General features: G+C 37.0%; 1 protein-coding gene across 3 annotated transcripts in view; it reads right to left on the reverse strand.

Annotated features, from left to right (window-relative positions):
* Positions 1 to 24,964, reverse strand: part of TAF2 (TATA-box binding protein associated factor 2) — a 60,743-nt gene extending 35,779 nt beyond the window's left edge. Inside the window, exons 1-12 of one of the 3 annotated variants that reach the window (XM_038129263.1) lie at positions 24,147 to 24,964; positions 22,640 to 22,694; positions 21,708 to 21,868; positions 12,439 to 12,554; positions 10,971 to 11,112; positions 10,364 to 10,595; positions 9,849 to 10,033; positions 9,160 to 9,273; positions 7,773 to 7,872; positions 6,079 to 6,164; positions 2,369 to 2,504; positions 1,182 to 1,336 (exon numbers count right to left, since the gene is read on the reverse strand). In XM_038129263.1, coding sequence (XP_037985191.1) covers positions 1,182 to 1,336; positions 2,369 to 2,504; positions 6,079 to 6,164; positions 7,773 to 7,872; positions 9,160 to 9,273; positions 9,849 to 10,033; positions 10,364 to 10,595; positions 10,971 to 11,112; positions 12,439 to 12,554; positions 21,708 to 21,868; positions 22,640 to 22,694; positions 24,147 to 24,199 — 1,535 coding nt within the window. In that variant the 5' untranslated portion in view covers positions 24,200 to 24,964. Of the gene's footprint in view, positions 1 to 1,181; positions 1,337 to 2,368; positions 2,505 to 6,078; positions 6,165 to 7,772; positions 7,873 to 9,159; positions 9,274 to 9,848; positions 10,034 to 10,363; positions 10,596 to 10,970; positions 11,113 to 12,438; positions 12,558 to 21,707; positions 21,869 to 22,639; positions 22,695 to 24,146 lie in introns of all 3 variants that reach the window. The other 2 variants (XM_038129261.1, XM_038129264.1) reach the window with 2 other exon arrangements.
* Positions 24,965 to 25,397: the final 433 nt, after the last annotated feature.

Here is a 25,397-nt window from a genome sequence, read left to right on the forward strand (position 1 = left end):
TAACAGCAGTAAGATTTCCTCCCAAACAACATGAAGACCTTCTGTGATCTTACAAGGTGGGAAATCCATTGTCACAAGAAGAGCAGTGTTTGAAGCATGGTAGGGAGGCTGCAATCATAGGATTAAATACAAGTTGTAGTTACCAGGATCAACCTTGGGGCCAAAGTATGGAAAAGGTGCAAATAACCCCCAAATGTGTGAGGTACAATTCTTTCTTCCTTACAGAACAGATGCAGTTAAGATACACCCAGCTCAGATAGTAATGCTCACATTTAGCTGTCACTGCAGTGTGAATACAGAACTCCTATTTTTCTTAAGTGCTTGGCACAGCAAGGCATGTAAATTAGAATAATGTGTATTTATACCTTATGAACACTTTCGATGAAAATAAAATACTAATCTCTCAAATTACTCTATAATACTAATTATACAGTACTTTTTAGTGAAGATATTGAGATGCATGAACATAATTAAGTCAGCTCAAATTAAATACCTTCTTTTGTTGTCTGTTACAACAGTAAGGTATGTTTTTGCTGCAGTCACGTACAATTCTAGCCTGGAGTCATATTAAATAAAACTAACAATGAAACCTGCTAAATGGAGCCACTCCAAATTTCCCTTCGTAGCAATTCAAAATAAGAAACTCTGTTTCTTGACTAGTGTCACTTAAATTTGAAGAATCAACACACAGAGGGTTATTTTACCTGAAACTGTGCTATTAACACAAGCTACCAAGCTATTAAAGTATATTGTAAACTAATAGTCTGTGCTTTAGGTTACTTATTTCACGGTGATTTACTGGAAATCGCATATTAAAATGCACCAGACTATAGCATTTTCCATGTCCCAGTTCAGCATATTTCTATGGGCAGTGTCCTCTGGAATCCTTTTAGTATAATTTGGCCTTAAATTCCAGCAGAGTTCCTGTGCTTCTTTCAAATGAAAACTTAAAGTAATGAAATCCCTTCTAATAAAGAACATGCAAAAAAGCCAGTATAGTTCAAAGGACTATGAAAAGATTGTGAATTTGTGGCTCACATATATATCTAATTCACAGAATAATGTACTTAACTGTTTTATGCAAAGATATTTCATGCCCTTCTTCACATTCTTTGGATAGTGCCAATTAAACAACCAAATTCATTTTCTATATTAATCCAGACGAAGAATAAAAAGGATACACCCACTGCTTTATTAAAGGTTGGATGTCTTTGCCTGAGACATTTGAGATAGATTTCAAAAACCCAGATGTTGAAACCAACATCTGACTCCACATGTGTGATTGGAACTTCTGAGATGAAGCAGTACTGGCCAGACTCAACAACTTGTTGAAAACCTAAAATGATAAAAAGTTATTACTTTCCCTTAATACTTATATATAAAATAAGCTTTTCTGTTTAATTTCTGTTTAATTGCAACTAAAGGTCAATAAACTCACTTTATGATAAATGGCTTCAAAAAAAGGTTTTCAAAATAATGACTTGACAGGAAATTATTTGCTTGACTGTATCAGAAATTTTCAGTATAAATGTATCTTCCTCCCAGTTACACATACATATGCACATACAAAATCCATTAAAAGATCATCAACTTTCAAAAATTATCTACAGTAAAAGAAATCACTGACTATATCTTCTTTTTCAGAAATTAAACATTCATCAGATTCTCTGCAGTATTTTCAACCTGACAACTACCTAAAATAGCTCTAGCACAATAACATATGTTTTCCTTAAAAATAAACTCAAATCAAGGCAAAAACAGCCAACCCCCAAAAAACTTGAAGCTGATATGAAAATATCACTCATTTTTTATCTGTTTATTTGTAGCACCCTATTCTTTCTGAAGTATGTCACAAAAGATAATTACTATAAAGAAGAGAAACTATAGTTCTGAAGAAGTTCAGTATTTCAGAATAAAATTACAATCTTCTATTCAAATGCTTCTCTAATATAAGCATCTAAGTTTTATCTAGCTCTGAAAACTTCATGTAATGAGAGAGCTGGAGCTGGATTCTCATTATTTATAATTTCATTAGGTTAGCTCACAGCAACACCAGTCAGGGAACGGAAAACAGGCTCCCAGTGTTAACAACAAATCAAAATAACCCGAACCAATGAAACACTCTTAACATTAAAGAGAATATGCAGCATATAAAAAGTATATGTACTGCAAGTTATGCATAAGAATAACAGTCAATCTTATCCTAACACAAAAGACCAAATGTTTGTGCAGTCCTGCTAAAACTGAAACTACAAATGGAATCCTATGATGACCTGTTCTCTTCTTCTCTGAACTCTATTTAATGAACAGAAATGCAATTGAAGACAAGGAGTTTCTTTATATTCCACATAATCATCTAAATACCCACCTGTAACATGAACTCCATGCTAATTCTGTTCTCAATCAGTCTCATAACAAGATGTGCTTTACACTGGAACATAGTGTAATACTCCCAGGACAGTGTATGAGGGTGTTTGATAGAGAAATGTAAATGTGAAGCAGGGCTGAAAAAAAAAAACAAAAACAAAACCATCTGTTTTGCATTTTATTGAATGAAACTTAAAATGTACCCCAGCAACCAAGCTTAGAGCTGCACCAACAATTACTTAGGATTTCTTGTACTTCTTTAGTTACAAATTAGGGCACACTTAAAATGACCACTCACTTGTCCAGAGAGGTGACAAGGGTGTATGTACCTGGCATCCAGCAAGTACTGCACAGAGATTAATGGCCCATGATAGCTGCTGTGTAGTGCTGTAGAGATAGTGGAAGCACCAGTACATTGAGCAAAGAACCTGTGACTGAGTCTGGAAATTACTCATGAAACAGCAATCTTCCTGCTCCACTTCCATTTAAGAGTGATTGTATATAGTAAATATTTTGTATTTAAATAAATATTTGTTGCAATTCAAGAAAAGTAGGAGTTTTACAATTCACAGAACACTGTCATGTGATGGGCCTAAGGAATTTCCTTCCTTTTATTTCAGTTAGCAACTTTATCTTTCAATATTTTGGCAAACTTTGTATCTTCTAAATCAGATAACATGGCAAAGAATATTAGGCATGTAATATTTAATCCTTGAGAAGAATAAGACTTTTTTGCCTCCTTTTAAAGAGACTCTTATTTGAGAAGAAGAAATTATTAATATGACTTAATTTTCTTGATGAACCAGGTCAGTGGCAACTGTATGCTGCTTTGCTATGTTTCTTTTAGTATTTTTCACTGGACATCTGAGTTTTCCATGAATGAGTAACACACATCTGAAGAAACCAGGTTTGCTGAGGTTCACTAGCAAGTGTTCTAGAAAGACAGTACCAGCACTTAGCTCCTTGTCTGCAGCCCATAATATTTCAGATGGCAAGAACCAAGGTAGTTGCAATACCTTAATAACTTTTCCATCCTTCTATTTACTGGGAGAATCCCTTGACTTTGCTCATGAGTATCTGCTTAAACATCTTAAGAAGATACAAAAAGAGAAGTGTTTCTAAATTTAAGCAAGTATTACCCTTCTCAAGTACCGTAATTTTGTGAAAAAAACCCAAAAAACTACATAGGTTAACTCCTTGTTTGTAGTTGAAAAGCAGTTCCTGAAGTTCCCCTTATCACAATTCTCCTGTTATTCTGGATACTTCTCTATTCTGAGGTAGGGAAGGATTAGCAACCATGAAAGAATTGAAATTCAAGGAGGAAACTGAGGTTGTGGCTCAGACATTATATAATAATTTGGTCTCAGAATAAAAACTATTTATCCAGCTTCAAATTATACAGCTGATTGACTTCTGTAAAATTCTTCTCTTGCAAATTACAACCAAGCCAGTACCCACAATCCCAAGATCCCTTTTTAAATTTACTAAGTGTTGATTGATTTTGGTACTGGTTACATTATTTAACTGCAAAACAAACTGAGTCAAGTTTGCATTTGACAGTTACATCTTGGAGTTCACTCAGTATTAATATATTTCTTCAGATTATATTTTTCTTCAATCATTATAATTCCACAGATTTTATTGATCTGGCACCAAAACAGTGTTAAAATTACCAATATGGACCTAGAGCCTTGGTCGAAGTAGAAAGTGAAGCAGCTTTTCCACAGAATTTTATAATGCTCATGCTCCTGAACACAGTCCAGCCATACAACAGAAACCCTGTTAGTAAGCTTCTTCCATACGAAATATAAGTTCCCATAAGTTTACAATTTTTACAGTAGGGTGGTACCAGCACAATCAAAGGCTGAAGAGAAACACATTCTGAGACAGGAGGACACAAAATGAAAAGGTTACACACAAAGCTTTGTTCTGAAGCTTTCATCCACACGGCAGTTAATCTGCAGTTTTCTTTCCTTCATTTTCCCAGGCTCTGGGATTTTGTCTTTTAGAATAAGCACTCTGGAGTGCAGTGTTTATGCTACACCAGACATAAACAGGAAGAATCGGAGACCTCTGTTTTGCACACAAATTAATTTGTGTGTCTGAAGGAAGTTGGGTTTTTGTTTTTTATTTCCCTTGATGATTTATTATGATATTTTACTTCTAATTTAGCTGAAAAATTAGATTATTACTTAACACACATTTTCTTAATATTATTATTAATTGGAACTGCTGTGCTGCAAATATGTTTGCCTGGAAACAGTATCATAATGAGCAGAACAAAGAAATGAAATGCATACAGTACACTGGAGAAAAATGTTCTAGGCCCCATTACGAAAATACTTCCCTTCAATACAAATTATCTCTCAGAGTCAGGAACACATCCATAATTTACATACCAGGGAACTCTGCAATCTACAAAGAACAGCAAGTTGTAATTCATCCTTAAGTGATGCTATGGTTATTATTAACAAGCTGTAATACAATTAAGTAGTAAAGTAGCTGTAGAAACAGTTTCCAACAAGATATCACAGCAAGGAAAGACATCTTTAAGAGCATTAGGACAATATTTTGTCAATTATTTATGTCCAATTCTAGAATAAATATAGTGAAACTAGTAAAATTAACAGTTAGAAAGAGATTTTGATTTTAGTGAATTTCCTTCTTTAAAATTGTGCCCCTTATCACTAGGTGTCATCTGATCTTATTACTATGAATTTAGTGATTTTCATAATTCTTTAGGTTCTAAATCCAGAGTTTTAACTTTAAATTAACAAAATATTAATTTAAATTAATTAAATTAATTAAATCAACAAAAATGCACACTATCAAGTGCAAAAGAACCACTGTTACAGGCAATTTTGGTTGTATTTTCATAAGACAAGGGCTTCTGCTGCAGTAAAGAACAGAAGTTGACACAGTAGTCTACCAGCACAGGCTCAACCTTGCAGTTGTGCACATGCTGCTTGTGTGTTTCTAAAAAGCAACTCATGTGAGGCTGTGTTAGATGGAGATCAATTTATGCAAGTAAAGAAAAACCCAGCAAAATCTTGTCACTGAAACCTTATCAACAACTGATCTGACATGTAGCAGTATTCTTCCACCTCCAGTGTTCAGTACTTCTCAGTGGGTATTACTGGAGTATTACAAGAGAGGGAAGGGGAATCATTCTAAGCTAGACACACTGAAGCTACAATTATAGGGAAAATAAAAACCCAGCCAGTTCACACTGGTAACTAATAGTACTTCACAGATGACTGATCTAATAATTTTCTATCCCCAATATACTAAGAAATCTCAGTCTGAGACTACAAGGTGGTATCTGAGAGCAGAAAGAAAAAAGAGCAAAGAAATAGAAAGCTGATGATACCATTAAAAAGCCTGAAAACCACTAACCACTCCAGAAACAGCTCACATCAAAATTCTGGCTCCATGTTCTCTCTTATCCTCTTACTAAAAAGCAGTTTCATAACAGCATTAAAAATATTCATTATACTTAATTTCCTTTGAGATTCAAATTGAAAAAAAACCAAAACAAAACAAGAAGTATTACAGTATACTCAAGATGTACTTTATGAGACTGGTAATACATGCCTTGGGCAGCTTGAGATCTTCAGCCTTTGGCCTTGTGCTACACAACACACCCAAGGCATATATTAATGGCCCCATAAAAACATACCCTGCAATGACTTGCAGCTTAAATAAACATACTTGTCTTTCTCTTTTCCTCCTCCGAATATTGGATGCAGTAAAACTCCTCCAGTCTTCAGTTCATATGCCACGATTTGATCTAGCTCCTAAGAAAAAAATACATAAGTAAGCATAATTTTGAAAAGCAGAGAAATTATTTAAAGAAGACAGGAAAGGTTTTAATATTGTTCAAGTCATACCTCCTAATAAGCTTGTTTACAAAGGGAGAAATATTTTAAAATCAGGGATGTTCCTCAAATGAAAAACTATAATAAAACAGTAGAAATTAGTAGTTCATACTTGTTCAGGGGCTGAACAGGGGGCTAATGCCCAACACTGTGAACTACATTATAACCAGAGTATTATTATTCAATAAACAAGTAGTCTTTGAGCAAAAGAAATAAAAGTGATCAGCATTTCATGCAATGGAAAACAACTAGACACACAAACATACAAAAAATATAATATATTAAATATAGATATAAATAAATATTCATGTCTGGCCCAAGCTCTGCACTGGGTCTGGACTTGTGTGATGCCAGGTTAACAAGCACACCTTAAGGCAGGATTTTTGTAAGGGCTCACTGTCACCCAAAAGTCAACATGAATCAAATTGTGTCAGCTTAAGCACAGGAAATGGAAACTGATGCCTGTCTGCAATGCATTGTTAAAGATCTTCCAAATGTTCATATGTATTGGGATTTATTGATACACATCAACTTGCACACTTTCATATATTGGTAATACACCAGAAAAAGGGCAGAACTGGAGGCTGTGACAGTAGCACCTCTCAATTCTACGTGGACACCTTTAGTTTAGTACGGACAGATGGGGAACCCCATGAGAAACTTCTGCTGCAGACAGCAGTGAACTCTTACAACAGACCTCCACCCAGTTCTCCTGCTCTCTGCAGCACCCACACCTTTAGCACAGAGAACACCAGACTGGTGAACTGAATGAGCGTTAGGCAGAGAAGGACATGGTGCTGGGTCCCCAGGTAAGTAAGGGATGTAAACGGAGCAAGGGGGTCAGGATTTACTTTTTGGAATAGGGAGAGTAAGAGAACACGATGAGAGAAAGAAGATACGTATCTTTTTGTGAATAAATGTTGCTTGCAAAGAATGAGGAGTCATTGCTGCTATCACTAGAAAGTACCTGTCTCAAAGATTACATTTGGAAACGTAAGCCATAGACAGAAATTTGTTTTCCAAGAAATCACTTCAAACAGGGATTTTTGTAGTGTTTCATTATTTCATTTAGTACTTCAATGATACTAAAAGATACCTGAACCGCCACTGATCCAAGCTAATACTGGAGCCTTTCTGAGCTATATGGATAGGCACCACAGCATAAGAAATTCACCAAATACAAATTCTTATGAATCTTATATTCTATTCTAAGTATTCCAAAAGTAAAATCTTTTTGTGACTATTTTTTTTTGTTCAAGAGTCCAAACAAAAAGAGGAAAACTAATTGCATGGAGAGACAACAACAATTATTTTTCATTATTCATATGGCAGTCACAAAAATTTATTTTGGTTTGTATGCCTGGTATTCTTCCTTGCAGCAAGTGGTAAAAATATTTTAGCTCTGAGGTTTGTCACTACTAAAAAGGTCTCTAGATTGCAATGCAAAGCTATATTATATTCAGGTTGTATACTGTATTTTCTTTGATGCAAAATGTCTGAAAGGTATAGAAAATGTTATGATGTTACCTGTTTAATCCAGTGGCGATACTCATTAACACCAAAGGTTTTTTTCATCCAAAGGCCATAAATGTAACCAGAGATTCCCTTTAGCACCCATTCATCTGACCTATTATAAGAAAGAAACATGAATTATATCACTTCAGAGGAAATTTTGTAAAGGATGGTATTTTTGACCAGCTCAAAAATAGCCACAAATGTCAAGAAGTTGTATAACTTCTCTAAGTAAACAGAAGTCTGATGAGCTGTGAACCAATTTATGCAATTTGGCACCTGGACAGAACCAATGAAACTGAAAAGTCAGTGAAAACTGAACTTTTACCACAGAAATCCAGATTAAAATATAAAACCTATTTTAGCTGAAACAATAATAATAAACAGGTGGAAATGGACACTAAAGTTAAAGCAACTGCTGATCGATATGATCTTAATTTCTTGATACACAATTCAATGAAGTGCAGAAGACCTGCACAGCAATTAGACAAAATACCTATCTCACAATTTGGTGGACACCCTTTTAAACACATCTTCTGTAAGTTATGTTTTAAGAGAGAAAAAATAGACAAAACCTAAAACTAGATCATGATCATGAACTAGAACCTTAAACAGAAAAATGACATTGTACACAGGATGTGATGAAGTAAACAGAACAAGAACATAAGAAAATGGAGTCATGAAGGATGCAAAAAAATTGCCTTCATCACAGAAGTAGTCTAGAAATAAAGGAGAGAGCACAGAAATTACAACAGTACAAACATCAATTTAAGAACATGTTGATTTCCCTTGTTTTTAAGACAAGTATGCTCTGGGACATAGACTTTTGCCATTAAAAAAAGTAATGGGCTGCTTGTCCCCAGTAAATAAAGTGTATGCAAAAGGATTTAAGATAAATACTGACCAGAACTACAAGAGCCAATTGAGGAGGTTTTGTGAGATATGGAGTTATAGCCACCTTAGCAGGAATTTTCCTATTTGACACTAATTTCTGCATTCTCTTCCCTGAAAACCTTAATTTATTAGTTCTGTGCTCTACAAGTACTTTGCATGCAGGCTATACTTCATCATCCAAAATATCTAACAGAAATTGACTGATAATGCAAAAGAATTAGCTTTCTAAAATTTTCAGATGCCAAAGCACACTACAACATTCAGGAAGATATATGCAATCGATACAATCTTTGGAACTTTTATGTCTCACATTCTCCTTTCAAAACAACAAAAAGTTCTAATGGATTTTCATTTATCGAGCTCCTTACTCTTACATTTTTTCCCATTTTTGCTTTCTTCTACAATTACTGTTTTACTTATTTTTCTGATAAAATTCAATTTGCAAATTAGAATTTGAACTTCCTAGATCCTCCCCATTTTCTGGAGAATTCTACGGTAAAATACTTACCAGGACATTCTGGATATGAAACATCCAAAGAATTGCTGGGCCAGGGCCTGTGCCAAGCATCTCCTTGTCAGTGGAGTTTCATCTATAATCATTGCGCTGTGCAAGAGATTTGTGCTGGACCCCCACAAAAAGAAAAAAACACAACATGAGCATTGGCTCCAAAGAAACAAAGAGACCCCGCCTTAAAAATCAAAACAAGTAAAATAATTTCTTCACTGTTTTTTCAGTGAGATGGTAACATCTTTTTTAATTTTTTAATTCTTAATAATCTTAATGCAGGCAGATGTCCTGCTATTATCATCTATGCACAACTCTCTGTATGGAGTCTAAGTAGTTTAACTGGTGACACTCTTGTGGATTCCTGATATCTTATTCCAGCTGGAGAAAAATAAAACACAATCAAACTTCTGCACTTAATTTGAGATTAAATACTTCATGCATGGTATTTCTAATTCAGAAGGAAAATCACTGTTGGTTTTTTCTTAAAGTAAATCCAACATCTTTATAACAGACAAAAATGGAAATGGTGTTAAAAGCCTGTAACATCAATAAAAACAAACCTCTTCAAACTAGAAAGCCCAACACTCAAGCTACAAAAATAACTAGAGTTTCACACATTTCTCAACAGTCTTGGATCTGGAGCTTCTAGGCCTGTGGATTTAGAAGGTGCAGTTTTCTCAAGCACTAACCTGAAAATACTCATGGATGCATAAGCAGCTACTTCAACATAAGCTTCATCTATAAAAACAGTCTTGAAACAGGAGTAAGGATAGCGGCAGGTAAGAATCTCCTCATAAAATTCAAACACCTCATGGAGGTATGACGTGGTATGTTTGAGCAGTGGGAGAAGTTGTGGTAAGCAAAAGTGAGTCACCTGCAAACAAAGGAAAATTAGTTACAAGACCTATAAACATATTTAAATACACAAATACCAAGTATATTATATATCTCAGGGAAGAAACCAAATTTCAACTAAATTTGTCCCATAAATTAAGACATAAATGGAATTGCTGCTTATTTTAAGGCATTTTTCTTGGAGATAAATTTACATACAGGCATTACTAGACAAGCTTTATCATACGACTGTACTGATGAAGGTTGATCTAGAAATACCCATTCTTGGACTTATATATACTGACTGCAACATGAAACACCAGTAATTTTTCAGAAAAAAAGAGGAGGCTTCTATGATGAAGATTATTACCTCATGCATGTATGGATCAACAAGGATTTCAAAAGGTCCAATTGCCAAGGAGATGTTAGAAGCTGCAGTTGGAATAGTCAACATGTAATGAAAAGTCTTCTTTCTCATATCATGGGTGTATACAGTTTCCACCAAATCTCCATTTGAAACAGCCACCATTGCAGCATCTACAGTATACTCAAGTTTCCAGGTACACAACTCAGAATATGAATCCACACAAGGAAACCAAAATCTAGAAAAGTTAAGATGAGGGGGGAAATGGTTAACAATTACACTCTTTTTCACAGGTGATTTTGTTTTCAAGTTCCAAACTACATCCCTAAATGCTTTAAGAATATATCAATGTTGACATAGTGACTTCTACAATACATTAACTTTATAAAGCTTTACAAGCTCTTTTAGCCTTTACCTCTTGCTGAGCTATAAAGACTAGACATTCTAATAACTAGTCATTAGATGCTGCCTCACATTGGTAAGCTCCTTTCAAACACTAATTAAGTTTTAGAATTTTTTTAACTTGAAATAATTCAAAGACATTATTTGTATTTCCTAAACTTTGAGAATAAATGGGAAATACAAATCTAACATTCAAAGACAGTTTTCTTACCTTGTAGAATTTTGATAACCACAAGAAAAGACATGAGCCCCTCTTTCTGCCATGTTGCCCTCCATGTTGGGTACCACAAAATGAAGGCCTCCTTTTGGCTGGTCCAGAGAAAAGTTTATATGCACCTTCAGGACTTTTAACTCTGCAGCACAAAGACCAAAACTGGAGTAAGTATATACAACTTACATGAAAGTTATTGTAGAATAGTAACTCAGTTTTGGACTCTAGGTCTTTGAAGACTATGTGATAACTTCATTCTCATGGACTTCCTGGTTCACTTACAAAGTACAGCTCAAAGCTTACAAAGCTGAGATCTCCCCAAGCACAACTTACAGGAGATGTATTTACAAGAATCTTTATTAATGAATAAAGACTGCAATAGGAGTCACATTTCATCTTCTAATTCCCCAACAGTAAAGCATATTTATACAGACTGTATTCTAACCATGATCTTGGCACCTTGCTGAAAAAATTTTCTTCAAAAACTCTATGAAGCAGGAACAATCTTAAAAGACATATTATCATTTGCAGTTGCTTAAAATCTCCTATTATAGTTAATACTTTTCCTGTAACTTAAGTGTCTTCACTTCGGTTTAGTTTCACAGAAATCTCACCTATGAATAGACTGGCAAGCAAAGAAATTCAAGCATATGCTGAAATTTATACACAAGTATTACCATATTTTGGCATTCAAACATTGAAAAGTGAAATTATATATGTTTGAATATTCTCCCTTCTAGGCTTGCACGTAAGGCAACAGGAACTTACACAAAAATTAAACAAAAGTGTCTTTCCCGTTAAGGTGCATCTGACAATACTGCATGAGTCAGCTGCATGATACAGTTGTTATTATTCTCTCAGAGCTCTCATAAATCCATGGGAAAAACCAATAAAACCATGCAAGAAATAATACAAGAAACTAGTAGATCCTGGTAAGAAATATACAACACTGGAGAGTAACTTAGTAAAACAGTTACTTATTCCAGGATCTAGTATGCCAGTTTATAAAGGAGTCTACTTTCACACCAAATCAATTTTAAAATGGCCATTCCTTGAAGTGAGGTGCCAGAAAATTAGTAGAGCTTTGTAAAAAGATATATAACTATATCCTTGTAAATTATATTTTTTGTTGGATCATGTATATTGTAAGCAGCTTCAAAATTACAATTTATCCCCCAGTACGCTTCATTATGCCCCAGTACACTTCCCCAAGTATTCTCCTGGGGTCATGACCACCCAAGAGTATGTTTGTATATGGTGTCAAGAAGCTTTGCAACACTCCTCCCTATTACCAAAAAGTGAAAGTATTTTTCAGAATTCAAGTGGAGAGGAAAAAGGAAACCATAATCATGAATTCATAAAATAATGGAACACTACTTCTATTTCTTCAAAGCTACTATCTTCCTAAGCAAACCTGCAGCTGACAACTCTGACATCTTAAATTAATTTTTCAGTGTGGTTTCTTTACCATCAACATGTTTCCACAGCTCCGAGGGAACCTTAATGCAGAGCTCTCCGTTTCCAGCATCTGGGTCCACAGCACTGACAGCAGCAGCATAGGCATTGGAGAAATAGTTGAGATTCCTCCTGTCAGAAATAGCCAGTTAATTCTTATAGTACAGTCTTGCTAAACCACAAAAACAACTTAGGAAGTTAAGACAATTTCTATACTGAATTTCAAGGTGCATGGACCTTGTGTTTTGTTTTGTTTTTAAAGGAGTGGAAGAGAAAAGGAGTAAAGATTAGATTGCAACAACCAGAACTTAAAATATGGCTCTGGCAGAAGTGATCTGTGATCAAAAATACTTAAACAATAACAATTCCCAATAAATTGAGAAATGCTCAGTATTCTCTTCTTGCCAATAAGAGTAATAACTGCATTTACTGGAATATAAATTAAAAAATCTGGTTTTTATTTTGGATGAAGTTTCTATCTTTATTCTAAAGCTCTGTCTTGAAGATCTGCTTCCTCATATATTGCAGTTTTGCTCTTATTTTGCTTTTCTAAATGTAAGATTTTAGCCTGGCAATGGTATTTTTCCCCTTTAGCTTGATGGGTAGAAATAGGGATTTTTTAATGCACTTGTAAATAACACATAAAATATCATATGTTAAGAGTTTGGCCTTAATACACAAACACAGAAATATGTGCTTTACTTTTTAGTTTCTAGTTATATTTGAAACATTCTTCTCTTTTCAAGTGTACCATTGTTTATTTAAGATGTAAACACAGTTTTTGTAATCAGGTTTGAGCAACTACATATCAATGTGGATTCCTTTGAACCCCTCAGAGAAATCCCCAGGGCCCTGGAAGAATATACCATAGAGTCTCCACCTAGGCTGAAAGAGAAGACTTCCCCATGGAGCCTCACAACACTGATCCACCCCAGTTTTCACTCCTCATGTGTTCCTAATTCCTGTGGTTTCTCCTTTCCCTGTTTCCTCATTGGTTGTGGTATCCCTGGTTGCCAGGCCCATGTTCCCTGTAGGGCAATACCCTTTGTACCACCCCTGTGCCTTCAGACCATTGGCCACTGACCCCTACTTAACCTTGTGCACAGCACCGTGGCTTGGTCTTTTGTCTCTGATTTCCCCTCTGATGTGCTGGAATAAACCTTGGCTGGAATTCAGCATACAAAAGGCCCTTCTGCCTCTCTTTGCTGAGCTAGCTGTGGTGAGTGGTGCGTGTGGACTTGACTGCTTTGCCTGAATGCTTACCAAGCTGCTTTTCCACAGGAGATGCTTATTGGGAACAGGTAGCGGCATCCACCATCTAAACCCCATGCTGCTACATATCAGCTGCTCATTAACTGCTCACTTCATTACAAAGTCAGATCATTACTTCAGTTATGACTTAGATTAATTGTTTTCTACTGAAATGATCAGGAACAAGCATACGTCTTCTGTTAAAGTACTTATGAGCAGGATGTTACCTTATTACTTAATGTGATTATATTTAACTACTGGAGTATGACCAGTCACGTTCAAAAATAACCCTACTTTTACAACTTTATGCAATAGCTTATATACTTTTTCAAAATGGATTTCTAAACTGTTTAAAGCATGTGAGCAAAATCTTGCTTACTTCTTAATTCTCCAGTACACACTGTTTTTCAAAAGCTTGCACAACTCTATACCTGAAGAGAAAGTGTTTGACTAACTTATCACCTCTTCCACAAAATTTAGGTACTGCTGATGAATCCAAGCACAAGCAGGACAAAATCAAGCATAAAGCAGTCATGGAATCACAGAGCCGCAGAACACTCTGGGTTGGAAAGGGACCTCCCAAGGTATCTAGTCCAACTTTCCTGGGGGAGGACAGGGACATCTTGCACTAGATGAGGTGGCTCAGAGTCCTCTCCAACCAGACCTTCAATGTTTCCAGGGATGGGGCATGTGCCATCTCCATGGCAAACCAGTTCCAGGGTTTCAATGCCCTCACGGTAAGAGAGTTCTCCCTTGTACCTGGTCTAAACCTACCTTCTTTTAGTTTAAAACCATTACCCTTTGTCCTACTGTAACAAGCCCTACTAAAAAGTCCGCCCCATCCTTTTTATAAAGCCCCCTCTAAGTACTGAAAAGTTGCAGTAAGATCTTCCTAGAGCCGTTCGTTATCTTCTCCAGGCTGAACAAGCCCAAGTCTCTCAGCCCTTCCCCACAGACAGGTGCTCCATCCCTCTTACCATCCTGGTGGCCTCTGGATCTGCTCCAACAGCTCCATGATCTTCTGTGCTGAGGGCCTCAGAGCTGGATGCAGCACTGAAGGTGGGGTCTCACCAGAGTGGAGCGGTGGAGCAGAATCCCCTCCCTCACCCTGCTGCCCACACTGCTCATAATACAGCCCAGGACACCACTGGCTTTTTGGGGTGCAAATGAACATTGCCAGCTCATGCTGAGCCGCTCATCCATCAGCACCCTGAAGTCCTTCTCCGCAGGTCTGCCTGCAATCCCTTCATCCCCCAGCCTGTACTGATACTGGGGGTTGCCCTGACCCAGGTGCAGGATTACTGCACCACAATGGAGTAAATTAACTTCTGGCTGGAGACTCCACCTTCCACAGAATCTGAAGTCTACACAAAGCAGACATGATCTCATTTCAGGATTTTGCTCTCATCTAACCATTCTCTAATCACCATCCATGGAGAAAACAACCCAAATTACAGTACCTCACTTGGAAGAACAAAGTGTAATTAATCATGCCACCAGCAGCATTCTGTAAGTCTAGGTATGTCAAACACCATGCTTAATATTCTGAGTCTTCCACAACCATAAAAAATTTTGCTAAAACACTGAAATATATTTGAGAACATATTTTCATGTAGTTCTTCATCTTTGGCAATAATAGTGCACAAATTCCCTGGCACCACTACCAAGGCTGAGAATGTCAGGAGCAGTAGACTTGGCTACTTTGCTTTTCTGAAAATTGGACAAGAATAGTAAATGGGACCATTTCAGCAGAGAAACACACAAATCTCAAGTTTAAATATATTTTTCTTTTCCTTTTTCACAGTTAACTGTACCTAAAGGTAGGATATAAGGCCAACAAGTTTTAAAAGGAAAAGGTTGAGTTTGTGCCCTGGAATATAGTGTAACTTCAGGTATACCTCCAGAACAATTCCAACCCACTTAAACTCCAGCTGATGTGCTGTCTCCTAGCCTCACTCATCCACCACTACTACCTCACCCACTAATGAGATTACTGTTCATCTGATCCTGTAGGGATGCAGCTGAAAGTGTCAAATGGGAAAGAAAGTCCTTTTTTTTCCTAATCAGGCAGCTTTTAGTTGGTTTACTCCTTGATCTATCATACTGAGGGGGCAAAGAACCTCCCTAAGCAAAGCTGCTTTAAACTGTCCTTCAAATGACACCCTAGAAAGGCAAACAAACACCAGTGGGAAAACTCAATTTAAAAAGAGTGTGTGTGACTAAGAACTATTAGTAATCAAAAAAAAGCTAGCAACAGAAAACCACAGTAACATTGTGTTAGACTGCTTTTAATTTTACTCCAAACTGTTTGAAAATTGTCTATTATTGATAGGGATCCCTTTCCTACACAGTGAGAATTTGTTCAAACTTTGAGGCTTGTGATGAGCTTGTGGCTACACTTTAAACGTCACTGGGTTCACAGACAGGAAAAGGTTATGATTTCAAAGCAAAGTAGGGAGACTACAGAGCTTAACATTTTATGGAAAACAAGTCTATTCTTATATTTCTATTTTTGTGAAATGTTTTAGTTCAAATGGGTGATTCATGGTAAAAGGAATCCATTAAAGGTGTGGTACCACAGATTAATCTTTTCATGGATTGAACTATTCTCAATAAACTGCATATGGCCATTTTAAGAAAAACAGAGCACGTGCCAAAAGTTACAGTCCAAGGAACAATGATAAATTTTCCTAATGCTAAGTGTAGATTGACAATGAAAAAACAAATATGTATTCATGGTCTTTTCCCAGCAGAGATACATTCTGTTATCAGCATTCACCCCATACACTGTTAATTACAGCCCAAGCGCATGCAGTTTAAGTGTAAAGAAGCAATACTACAGAGATTTACTTTTTAAAATTACTATTGATTTCAAACTTTCCATAGCATTTCACATTAGTAGCTGCACCAGTGCTACAAATGTATGTGCCAAACATATAGTCTATAAACCACTGTTTTCCTACAGTACTTAACATCAACTTGGCAAAGTAAGTTATTTGCTCAGCCTGTAATTCATTACTCTTCATTACCAGTAATTCAATTACTATTTTACTTTGCTTTTCATATAGAATAAGCACTTGATATTGGAGTACATACATGATATGTGATTTAAAATATATAATACATGCACATATAGGTGATTTATGAATAGGGCAATGATTTGAACCTTTTTCATTTTTTCATGCTGAAAAACCTAATTTTCATTCCTGGTCAAGTTCAAGGGCTTTGTCATCTCTTCTCAAAAAGTGCTCTGCACCTTTGCGTCATGGTCTAGGAATTCTCCCATTTGGTGTTTCCACTGAAACTATTTCAAATCACGTGCCACTCTTTCTCTCCACCCTGCGCCTGTCGTGGGCTGCAGCGGAGAACTGGAGCCACAAAAGGTAAAGTTTATGGATTGAGATAAGAACAATTTACCAGAGACAGCAATGAAATAAGACAATGAACAATAACAGCAACAATGCCAATGACAAGGTGTATGAGAAAAGAGGTGACTGATTCACATGGTATTGCTCACCCCGGGTAACTCATGAAAATACCTGACCCCTCTGCCATGCTATAGGATCTGGAAGTGAGCCTTTTTCCCATCCCTGGAAAATGAGGCAAGGTGGTATAGAATAATCTCCAGGTCTTAGCCCTTCCCTGCTCCTGACTACTGCAAAAATGAATCCTGTCCTGGCCAAGACACTTTGTTTATTTTTAACAAAGTCTATAATGAATTTTAAGTTAGACAAGCATTTTATCAGTGTAAATAAAGGCTACTTATTGCAGCAAGGCAAGACATGCTCAGTCCACCAGAAATTTTTCTGTTCTGTACAAAGTCTAAAGGCTTGATCATTGATTTCCCAGAAGAAAAAATACTGCAAGATAGACATGCCCTTAAGGCTACCAGGTTGCTCTCTCTCATAGCTTATTGCTGCTTGTAACTAAAGCAACAGTGAAGTCAGAGGATATCAGAACATCTTCATATTTGTAATGTTTAAATACTACAAGCTTGAAGCTAAAAAAAAAGACAAATGAACCAGCACTACACAGGAAAGCATTATGTGCACATTAGCTAGCTATACAAAAACATAGCTTCCTTTACACAATAGTAACAGTAAAATGCAACAGCTTCTCAGCCTGGCATCCCAATTATCCCACAAACGTGAAGCACAACAGGATCATCACAAACATCACTTATCACAGATCAAACACCTGCACCCAAACTTTTGCTGCACCTATTTAACAGTTTACAATCTCAACCATAAAATTAAGAAAAGATTATCTCCTTTGCCAGCTTTAAATAAATAGGGCTGAGATACAAGCAGTTGTCTCTGTATTCAGAATATGCACTGGGATCTCTACATAGAACGTAGAAGTATAGCCCAGAAAAAGCAAGCTCATTTCTCTTACACTGACAGAATCAAAAAACAACAATTTACAAGAAAAAGAAAGATGAGGAGCATAGACAATTGTAATACTCAAAAACAGCAGCCCCAAAACATGACCCAAAAAGACACTCTCCAACACTATATGCAGTCTCCACACGATTTGGAACTCTTCTCCAAAGCATGAGCAAAATGGGATTCTCTGCCATCTTGTGCACACACAGTAAAGCCATGTGGATTATTTCATACCTTACACCCCTGCTCAGGTGTCTGCTCAGTCAGGAAGGAAGTGACTGCATTATCTAAGTTCATCCATCTATTCTGATATGAAAATGGCATCAAAGTTAAAAATATATTTATTTGTGCTAATTAATGGAGTCTAACCTTTCCTACAAATTTCACAAATTGTTAATTACTTCTTTGGTAAGAGTTTTTCTGATATTCAGGGGAACTGAAAAAATACATGACTGAAAAAAATTGTTTCACATTCTTCAACACTGAAAATATGAAATGACAGAGACCATGTGTCAATGAATTTTTTCCTCAAAGGTGCTAAAACCCAATAGTACTATTTCAACTGAAAACAAGTTGAATATTTCAATTCAGAACACAAAGAGGTGATCTCACAGGTCCCACCAAGAAGTGGCAAAGAACATCAGAGTGAAACCAGAATTCTGAAGACAGAATTGCGTCCTACATAAAGCTGAATTTCTCAATCCTTTTAACTGTTTTCTTGCATGCCAAAATTTGCACAACATAACAGTGAACCACTTCTCTTAACCTCCTATCAGCAAACAACAAAACCTTTCAAGTCAGAGACACTGTAGCAGGTTCTAATCTTTACTCCATACAGAGTTTTCCATTTTAAATAGAATTCTGTTGCTAACTTAGGGAGTTAGAAGTCTTCAGATTACTTTTAACTTTGATAAAATGGTAGGGAAGTGTCCATTAAATTAACAAATTTTCTAAATACTTATGCACGAGAAAAGCTACTTGGAAAAAAATTCTTCACAGACAAGACTGTAAAGGTTGGAACAAACTGCCCAGGGAAGTGGTGGAGTCACCATTCCTGAAAGTGTTCAAAAAACTTGTGGACATGGCACCTGAAGACATGATTTAATGGTCATGGTGGTGCTGGGTTGACAGTTGGACATATGATGATGATCTTATGGATCTTTCCCAATTTCAATGCTTCTATGATTTTAAATCTTCTTTTAGAAAACAACATCTAAGAAACTAAAAGCTTATCAAAACTTATCAAAACTTATCAAAACTTATCAAAACTTATCAAAACAAAAGAAAATGTTTGTATTTACAGTCTTATAACCCAAACTTATACTTTTTACACACCACAGGGAACACTAAAGATTGAAAACAAAATATTTAAAATAAACAGGTTGCCAAGAACCATCTTAATTTCCCATTTACTAGTTCAACAGCCTACTTAAGAAAACTGTGCAAAAGGTAATGATCCCTGTAAGATCAGAAACAAACCATAATGTCTAATCTGTGTCCTGCTCAAAATAATTGCTGCAGCTAGTTCAGCTGCAAGGGTACAAAGGACATCATCACTAAACTTGCCATAACAAATGAGAACTTGGAAGAGATGACCAGATGATTACATATAAAGCCTACTGTTATAGTACTATGATTAAAGACTGAAGACTACTGTCACAAACCACTGTTTCTAGAAGCAGTTCTTTGTAAAGAAGGGCAGAGAAAACACACTGATGATTTTTTTGTGGTACTAATTCCAGAGTTTTTAGATTTCTAGTAATTCTGCTTGCAATCCTGCCTAAAGAGCAGAGATGCTGTATTTAACTACCCAACTGTGACTAGGTATTTCAATGGAAAAATGCATCTAACTTTATTTTGTAACTAACATTTTGTAACTCATGTTGCCTTTAACTTCTGAGATACAGAAAGAGGCATACTAGTTTTTTGTTATGAATATTTAGTGACCTCTGTCTTTCATAACTATGAATAACATAAGAGTTATAAAACAGAGATTTTCCATTAAGTTTGAATAGTTTGAACAAAAAACCCCTCACCTTCTCCACAAAATGATAGAATTCTCTCTCCTAATCCCTTTTTTAACATAATGGGAGTGCTCACTCTGACCATTTGAAATGCTGCTCCTTTTTCACATCTTCCAGGAGTTACACAGGATTCCAGTTATCATAGACTCACAGAATGGCTGAGGTTGGAAGCAATTTCTGAAGGTCCCCTAGTCCAACTCCTCAGCTCTCACAGGGTCACCTACAACCACTTGCTCAGGAGCATGTCCAGATGACTTTAATATCTCCAATGACAGACTCCACAGTCTCTCTTTATAAATTGTCCCAGTGTTCAGTCACCCTCACAGTAAAAACTGTTTCTTGATGTTCAGAGGGAACCTCCTATGTCTCAGTTCATGCCCACTGTGTCTGCTCCTGCCAGTGGATGTAAGTTAAAACACATGAAATTCTATCAGAATACGAGAAAATGTTTTCTACTGTGAATGTCATCAACACTGGAGAAGGTTGCCTGGAGAGACTGCAGAGAGTCCATCCCCAAAGATACTGAAAACCCGAATGGACACAGCCCTGTGCAACCTACTCTTCCTGACCCCATGTGAGGGGACCTGGACTAGATGATTTCAGCCAGTCTTCTGCAGCCTAAAGAACTCTGTGACATTTTTTATCAGCTGCAGTTAAACAATACTTTCACTAGAAGTTTTTTAACAATTCAGCAAATTGTAAATTCAACTAAGCCAGCCAAAAGAAGGTGTGAGAATATGAATGTTCCAGCAAATCAGAAGAGAATACCTGGGGAAAACATTTGCCCATCATGCTCTTACCAAAAATGAAATGGCTACAACATCTTTTGCTAAAGTCCCTTCCCATATCAGTTCCCTAGAACATGCAGGATGTCACATGATTTAAAACATACTCTTCAATATGAGATGCTGAATAAATTTGAAACTTTTCCTTTCAAATTTTGAAGTGAGTTCAGGTTCTAGGACTTACACTGTTACCTAACAGAACACAATTTGCTTGACAATCCAGGACATCTACAACAGCAAATAATGAAAGTTTGATTCCTTAGGAGAGGCCAAAATCTTTAATTTCTAGCTCTTCACAACAATCTAGAATACCTGCAATAAGGATTCTGAATTTTTGACATAATGAGCAACAGCATCAACAGCAAAAGCATCAAATCACAAAGCAAAGAGAATTACAGAATTAATATACTCAAGTGGTTCAGTATCAAGACTCAAAGAAAATTTCATAACTCTGATAATAAATTCAGTGTCCTATATAGATGAACACCGTATTTGCAAACGGAATTATTGAAGCTCTTGCATAACTGATGAATAAAGGAATACAGCGTCTGTCTCAAGCACACAGATCAAATCCAAGGCCTTTTTTCCCCTATGAAATACTTTAGAGAAAATTTTTTGATACTTTCACAAAACAATACAAAGATATATTAGCACGAGAAATTCTAAAGAAGGCTAGTGTAAGAGTCAAAATTTTTGACAAAATACTTCCCCAAAATTAGACCAGACCAAAAGTTACCATTAGGAAATTACCAGGTAAAACTTGACAGTAAAAGAGAACAGGTTATACCTAAGAGCAACAGAAAACACTACATCTGCAGTCTTAAACACACCACTTACTGCTTTGACTCATGGTGACAGACCTCCAGTGTGGGATCATTATAGATGAAAGCTGCTTCTAAATCATTGACTCTCACTCTGTAAATCCGGCACTGTTTACTGTTCAGCTTGATTCTGTTCAGGTTTGCCACTGTGGGAAATATTGTGAGCTCCACATAACCCTATGAAAACACAAATCAAAATCTTCTGTAAAATCTTTAACAACTTAAAAACTAGAGAGATAAAAAAAAAATATTACTAATACAATTTAAAAAAATCACTGGTATAAAGATGGTATTTTCATATTTTAAAAGGAAAATGAATTGCCCTTTACATTCTCTACATTTTCTTTCATGCCATTTAACATGTGAATTTTCGCAGCTGTAAATGAAACAGACAAAACAGAAAATTCAATGTGACTGACAATCATGGCTGTTTTCCTGGAAAAAAATCTGCCTCTGTTGACTAGATTTCAAGTTATTAGCATCATTATGTTGTATGTTTTGGTACTTGAACTTGCGACAAGAATTCTTAAAAGCAGAATCCTTTTAAACAGATACGTAAATTGATAAAGATCCTTGAAGACTTTAGGCCTGAAATGATGAAAGTCTCTTCAAAGCCCAAGTGAACTCACATATGAGGTAGAAAACTCTGTAAGCCTATCCCAAACATCAGCTAACACAGTGTGAGCATGAATTTTGAACTGCAAATTGCTCTGTAATATTTACAATGCAGCAGCCTTCATTTAGAAATCTTTTTTGAGAAGTGCTCACAACTAGAAAGAATTTTATCTCAAGCAAAGACAGACTTACGAGAAGCATCAGATTAGACAGTATAACCTATGAAGTAGCTGAACAGCATAATTAGCTTGTGAGTGCAGTTTTTTCCTCTAAAAGTATGAAGAAAATCCAGACACTTAATTTCTACTTCACACTTTATTAAGAGATACTTACTACAACAGACTTTCTCTGAAAATTTATGTTGTTGATACAAACTACCTGGTGAGTTGTGCTGGAAGGAAAAAAAAATAAATAAGGTTTTGCACAAATGCCAGCATTTAAAATAATACTTTAACCTAGAGAGCCACACAGGATATATGTACATAAATACTGCCAATAGAATATACATCTATAAAAATCATTAATGATTGTCTCAATCTTTTATGTGGTCTAAACCAAATAATGAACAGAAGTTATCCACAATGTCAGGAAAGTCCCCCAAAAAATCAAACACAGTATCATACCAGGACGAACATTACTGGTAATACAGGAAGATAACATAATTTTTGAACAACACTTATTTGTATATAAAAATAAAGAATTAGAAATGGCAGTGTCCAGGTCTAACATGGTAGTGATGAGCAGTATCAGTAATGGCATGAGCTATAAGACTTGCAATCAGACACCTCTGGAAAGTTTACCTGGAAAGTTGACACTTGTACATAATTTATATAAGGAGGTATTAGAGATTAAAAGATACAGTATGTGCTTTTACAGTTAGCATGCCATAAGAATTTATAATGTAAAATAATGCTAACACATGGATCAAGATACGTATTTTATACTAGTCAAATGCATTTGCCTTAATTTTGAGTGAGGTATTAGAACTCCTGGCAAATAAAACTGATTTAAAATGTAGGAGATAATATAATTCCAACTTTTAAAAAATCCTGTGAGTTATGTCTATGTAATTTCCTGTAGTGGGTGTCATCTTTACAGTAGTGCATTTCATGACCCAAGACAAAACCTTGAAGTAATTCAACTTCTATGGCACATCATGCTTTATCTGCACATATCCTGTGCATTAAGAAGTGACTTCAGGTGAGATAGAAGTCAAAGAGAGAAGAAGATTGCTTCAGGTGAGATAAAAAATTCTTACAAGAGAATTACATCTAAAAATGGATTCAGATGTTAGTAACATTAAGTGCATATGAGAAGACTGAGTCTACTTAGAAATACATTTGTGTAAGAGATTTATAAAGGAATCAAAGAGGTATAACAAGAAAACTGTTAAAATGCACTGAAATCCACCACCAACTGCTTTGTAGCTTGATTACAACCCAAAGAGTGAATGTGTGAAAACAAAGCTTAACAAAATGGCTCGCTGCAAAGGCAAGCATTCTTTCACACATAAAAAGCCCTTAAGTCAAAAGGGCTTTTTGACACAGCAGCACATATGGAACATCGTAGTATGGTCTTTAGTACTGACACTGTGTGAAGAAATGTCCAAGTTTGAAGAGCACAATGTAAATATCTTCGTGAGACTGCATGGTTGACAGACTTGCTGCCCATGAGTAAGTCCATTTACACATTCAAACATACATCTGCAACACACATTTTCTGAATGCAAGCTACACCACAAGCAACAGCTCGTTCTTAAAGAAATCATTATTAATCAGCCTTTGGCCTGATTCAGTGTGCATTGGTTTCAAGTATAGCAATTAAAAAAATGGATACTTATAATTTATAGGGTCTCGGGCTTTCAAATCCTTTGTCTCCTTTCTTCCTATTCATCCTGAACCGCAGCACTAAACACACTCTGCTGACCGTCAGACTGGCATCACATCCTCGCTCAGCGGGTCCTTCGATTTTCGGCCGTGTCACGCCGTACGTGATCACTCATCTCCTCAGCGGATGCGCGACCCCCAGCAGTCAGGAATCCTCAGCTGGAGCGAGCGCCATCGCTAAAGCACCACCAACAAGCAGTGTTTGTGCAAAACCTCCTGTGGGTGCCCTCTCAGCCCCTCCGTCTGCTGGGGTTACGGAACCAGTCCAGAGGCGCTTCCTCTCCACAGGAACTACGGAAAACAATCGGCTCAGCGGGCACTGGCAGCGAGAGCGACGGAATCAGGAGGGCCGCGGCCAGGACGGCCGGGAAGGCACCGGGGTCCGCGCTCCTGGGAGCGCCGGCTGAGGCAGCGTCGTCCGTGGAGAGCCGGGAAAGGCGCAGGGGGTCGAGCGGGCCGGGCGGCGGCGGGGCCCGCGGCAGGGTCGGCCCCGCGGGTCTCCCTCAGCAGCGCGCCCGCCGCGGCCTTTCCGCAGCCGCCGCCATCTTGGCAGTCACCTCCGACCCCGCGGGTGAGAGGTCACGGCCCGATTGACTGAGCTCTATCACTCCAGCGGGAAAGGCTGTGGAAGTTTTGCTTTTTACAGAAAGGCAGCTGCTTTTTACAGCGGCGGCGGCCGGAGAGAACAAGAAGAAAAAAAAAGGGAAGAATAAAATAACCGTTCCGAATAACCCAAAAGGCGAGAGAGGGGGGGCAGCGCCGTGTGCCCGTGCGCAGGCGCCGCAGCTCGCGCAGGCGCGGGCGGTGCGGAAGGCGGGAAGGGGCGGCGGGAGCAGCGTGCGCCGGGAGCTCCGCCTGCCGCCGCACGGGTGGGAGCAGGACGCGAGATAGTTCCTTCATAACCAAGATTGTTACAAGTAACTTCAGATTCCTCCGTTTTAGGCTAAATTAAAGCTGGCATCGAAGAAACTGATGGGGAGTTTGAAAGGGTCGTTTCATTTTCAGTGTGTAACAAAACCAATCAGGAGCACTGCACACATGGAATGATAACAAAAAATTAATTTAAACAAACTCATGGTTGTAATAAAGCTCTATTAATGAAATACTTAATTTCTTATTTTTTTAACAAAGAAACACCTATGTAAATATAAACTTGGAGCACAAATAGAAAAGTATCAATTGTGTTGCACATTTCAATTAAAGGG

This window comes from Motacilla alba, chromosome 2 (assembly GCF_015832195.1).
Source record: "Motacilla alba alba isolate MOTALB_02 chromosome 2, Motacilla_alba_V1.0_pri, whole genome shotgun sequence".
Lineage (NCBI taxonomy): Eukaryota > Metazoa > Chordata > Aves > Passeriformes > Motacillidae > Motacilla > Motacilla alba.